At 34.9% G+C, this 4,181-nt stretch overlaps 1 protein-coding gene across 1 annotated transcript in view; it reads left to right on the top strand.

Annotated features, from left to right (window-relative positions):
* LOC128205020 (mucin-22-like) overlaps positions 1-2,004 on the top strand; it is a gene marked incomplete at its 5' end in the record, with an annotated part of 5,459 nt that extends 3,455 nt beyond the window's left edge. Inside the window, 2 exons of the mRNA XM_052906414.1 lie at positions 393-1,360; positions 1,971-2,004. Of these exons, the coding sequence (XP_052762374.1) occupies positions 393-1,360; positions 1,971-2,004 (1,002 nt within the window). The remainder of the gene's footprint in view (positions 1-392; positions 1,361-1,970) is intronic.
* Positions 2,005-4,181: the final 2,177 nt, after the last annotated feature.

The raw sequence follows: 4,181 nt of genomic DNA, 5'->3' as shown, positions 1-4,181 counted from the left end.
CTAATGAAAAACAGATCGCGTCCTCGTGTTGTATAATATTAGACACGTGATTTGTAGCAAACGTAACCGTTTTGTACTAGGTTGTCAGGAACAACGTTCAGTATTAAGCCTACAAGTATACAAGATTTTCAAATGTTGATGAGCTTGTTACAAACTTTACCAAGAGTACCTCAGATGTAATTGATAAGCATGCTCCACTCAAAGAGAGAACTGTTATTTGCAGACCAAATGTACCATGGTATTCTGGATACCTGAAATCCCTCAAGCAGTTTAAAAGGTCAATAGAAAGTATTTACCAGTCCGACAAATCAAATTTGATGGAAAATATTAACAAAAAGGTTTGAAACAGCTACACTACTGCAGTGACAACATCAAAAAATAGATATTATCAGTCTAAAATCAGTGGGGCAGAGGGCGATGTGAAAAAGTTATATGGGGTGACTGCCTGTCTGCTCGGTCGTACAAAGGACAATCCACTTCCATCGCATACTGATGATGTATCTCTAGCCAACGAATTTTTGCAATTCTTTGTTGACAAAATTGCCAGGTTGAGAAATGACTTAGATAATATAACCATTGAATCGGCACATATCGGGTCTGTATCATTAAACGAGCCTCTGGGTGGCACAATTTTGACTGAGTTCACACCACTCTCAGAAAATGATGTCATGAAACTTATCCAAGGATCAAAACCAACAACTTGTGAGCTAGATGTTATTCCAACACCAAAGTTGAAAGACAATCTTAATATTTTTATACCAGTTGTGACAGAAATTGTAAATAGATCATTATCATCTGGGGTGTTTCCAACAGAGTGGAAACGTGCTGTGATAAAGCCTCTATTGAAGAAAAAGGGTCTCCCTCTAGAACTTAAAAATTATCGGCCTGTGTCAAACTTGTCGCTTTTATCAAAGATCCTTGGGAAATCTGCCTTACAACAAATTACTCATCACATCGAAGTAAACAGACTTCTTCCGTCATATCAAAGTGCTTACAGAAAGGGTCATGGTGTCGAATCTGCAATGATGAAAATGTATTGTGATTTGTTGGATGCTTTTGACAACAATAAAGTTACTATCGTTGTCATGATTGACCTCAGTGCAGCTTTTGATACAGTGGATATTCCAATTGTACTTCGAATTCTTCAGGAAGACTTTGGTATTAAAAGTATTCCTTTGAACTGGATAAATTCCTATTTAACTGAAAGGACAATGAAAGTTATTGCTGAGAACACATCTTCCAACACAGAAGAGCTGCAGATCGGTGTACCACAGGGGTCCTCTGCAGGCCCAGTTATTTTTACCATGTATATTGCTGCTCTGAACAAAGTTGTACAAAAATACCCAGCTGGACTTTATGGGTATGCTGATGATCATAAAATTGCTTTCAGAATTCAAGCTGGAAATGCTCAAAATGAGGCGAATGTTTTTGAAATACTAAATGATTGTCTCAATGATATAATTGTGTGGATGACAAATTTTAAGTTGAAAATGAATAACTCAAAAACAGAAATTATCATGTATGGCACTAAACATCAGCTAGCAAAACTTAAAATTTCAAGTGTGAGTGTTGGTGGATCATCAGTAAAATGTGTTAATAATGTCAGAGATTTGGGTGTACATATGGAAAGTACGCTTAATTTTGACATGCATATCAGAAAAAAATGTCAGATTGCGCATGCTCAGCTTAGAAATCTGAAAGAAATTCGTAAACACCTTTCACAAAAATCAACAGAGATAATGGTGAACGGCCTTATTCATTCTCATATTGACTTTTGCAATGGATTATTTACGGAAATACCTGCCTATCAGATTAACAGACTTCAGAAAGTTCAGAACCAAGCAGCAAGAGTTGTGACCAACACACCATACGGTCATCCAACTACCGAAGTCCTCAAATCCCTTCACTGGCTACCTGTGAGGGCAAGAATTATGTTTAAAATTCTTGTCATTGTGTTCCGTATTGTGCAGGGAACAGCTCCTTCTTATTGGAGGTCTTTGTTAAACAGTGTTCAGGGAAAATACAGACTAAGATCTTCTGATGACATTCAATTTATTGTTCCAAGAGCCAGAACCAGAATTGCTGACAGATCACTTGTTGTGGTTGGGCCAAAATGGTGGAATGCTCTTCCTAGAGACATAAAACACATTAAAAGTGAACCTACTTTTAGAAAGGAACTGAAAACTTATTTGTTTGGACTGTTTTATAATTAGGAGCCTACCAGATTTTATGTGTAAATGACTGTATATAGCCTTGTGTGAAATAGCGCATGAACTGTGTGAAGCGCAATCGAATATTGAACAATACTTTTTGCGCTATACAAATGTATTTGTATTTGTATTATTTGTATAAGATAAACAGTACGTTAACTATTGTATTGAAAGTTTTACATATCCATAGTTCAGGGCCGCAACGACTGATAAATAGTTTGGATGTGTTGGGAGAAATCAAAATATTTTAGATAAAGAAAACACAATTCATTATCGTGAAGCTGCACTCTCACAGATTGGCCTTTTTGACTTTATTTTGTGACTGCTGACATAAAATCAGATCATATTTTTTCATATTCATATTCGAAAATTGATGTTTTATGCCGATAAGCTCATTTTTCTTAAAGCGTTAGTAACGCATTTAGCAATAGAAATCAATTTTCGACCGTGAATATGAAATTTCATTTTATGGTCAGCAGTTTCATATCACTGGTTTCACTGGTTTCCAGACATTCACGATAAAAATAGCTCATTCCATACCAAAAACATAAAGAGTTGTCAAAACGGTCAATCTGTGAGAGTGCAGCTTTAAGGAACATATATATACTCGCATTATGGGACATTACCATCACATGGCCGTTATGGTTCTAGTGTATGGTACCTTTCATTATGATCATTACAAAACAGCGGGAATAAATGGTGAATACGATCATGATGAATATTATTAATAATTATACCCTCGAAATCAGTAGGGTAATGGTTAATACTACATCCACTCAAAAACCGTTCCCGAAATGAAAACAATACAGAAAATGAAATTCATTAATACACGCATATCGTATAGGACAAAAAGGAAATGGCTAGCTAAAAGATTGGCCGTGGAACTGGTTGTCGGTTCGATTGTAGCGATACAGAGCAGAACAGAACAGAACAGAAGTTTATTTCGACTTATGCAACAAAGCATCTCGTCAAACAAATATATACAAGTAAACACAATATTCATGCGTGTGATCATCGTTACAAGGTAGTCAATAACAATAACAATTCAAGATAACTCAAGCAATATGGAGAATGTTCACGTATAACAATATTGATAATAATAGATATAAGAAGCTGTTTATCTAGTTATTTAGATACATTATGGAAATGCAGATGATTAGTGGTCACGACAGTGATTGTACGGTTACGACTTAAACAATATCATTGATAAATAGGTTTCTTCTATTATTTGCCTGTACCAAAAATTTACATAAATTTACAATCGTTGTTTTGTTATTACTACTAACTAGTTGAGTAAATTTAAACATGCTGGGTTTTACATAAAAATACTTTTTAATAAAAACTTTACGTAGGTCATTGAAACAATTACATTTTATAACAAAATGAAATTCATCCTCAATTTCCTGCGTATGGCATAATAAACATAATATTTCATTTCTTGGCAGTCTGTTTCGTCCGTACCTGCCAGTTTCAATACGTAACCTGTGAGCTGATAAACGTAATTGAGTGAGGTATTTTCTATTAGTTTTGTTAAATAGTAAATTAAGATATTCAGCCATACCAAACGTACTGTGCAGATGCAAGTATAGAATATTAAGTTTCGCACTGTTTGCAATATCAGCACGTCACTTTTGTAGAAAACTATCGATTAAACGTTGTCTGACATTATAATTCCCCGGATTAACCCAGACATCTAAAAACCCATTCTCCTCAAGTAAACATTTAACGTTAGATGCCCAAGTAGTAAGGCCTTTCTCGCTTAAATCAACTGATTTACGGTATAACAAATTTAATAAAATATTATTAGACTGTTGTACTTTGAACCAATATCTAATAATTAGCACGTATATGTTAATATATATTGGATAACGCCCTAATTCTCCGTAAACAGCCGCTGTACAAGTACTTTGCTTAACTCCTAGAAGCGATTTGCAAAATTTTAGGTGGATCCTTTCTATATTTTTCGATTTT

Source organism: Mya arenaria, chromosome 10 (genome assembly GCF_026914265.1).
Source record: "Mya arenaria isolate MELC-2E11 chromosome 10, ASM2691426v1".
Taxonomy (NCBI): domain Eukaryota; kingdom Metazoa; phylum Mollusca; class Bivalvia; order Myida; family Myidae; genus Mya; species Mya arenaria.
Note: the sequence above shows the minus strand (reverse complement) of the source record. Positions and strands in the feature narration are given on the sequence as shown.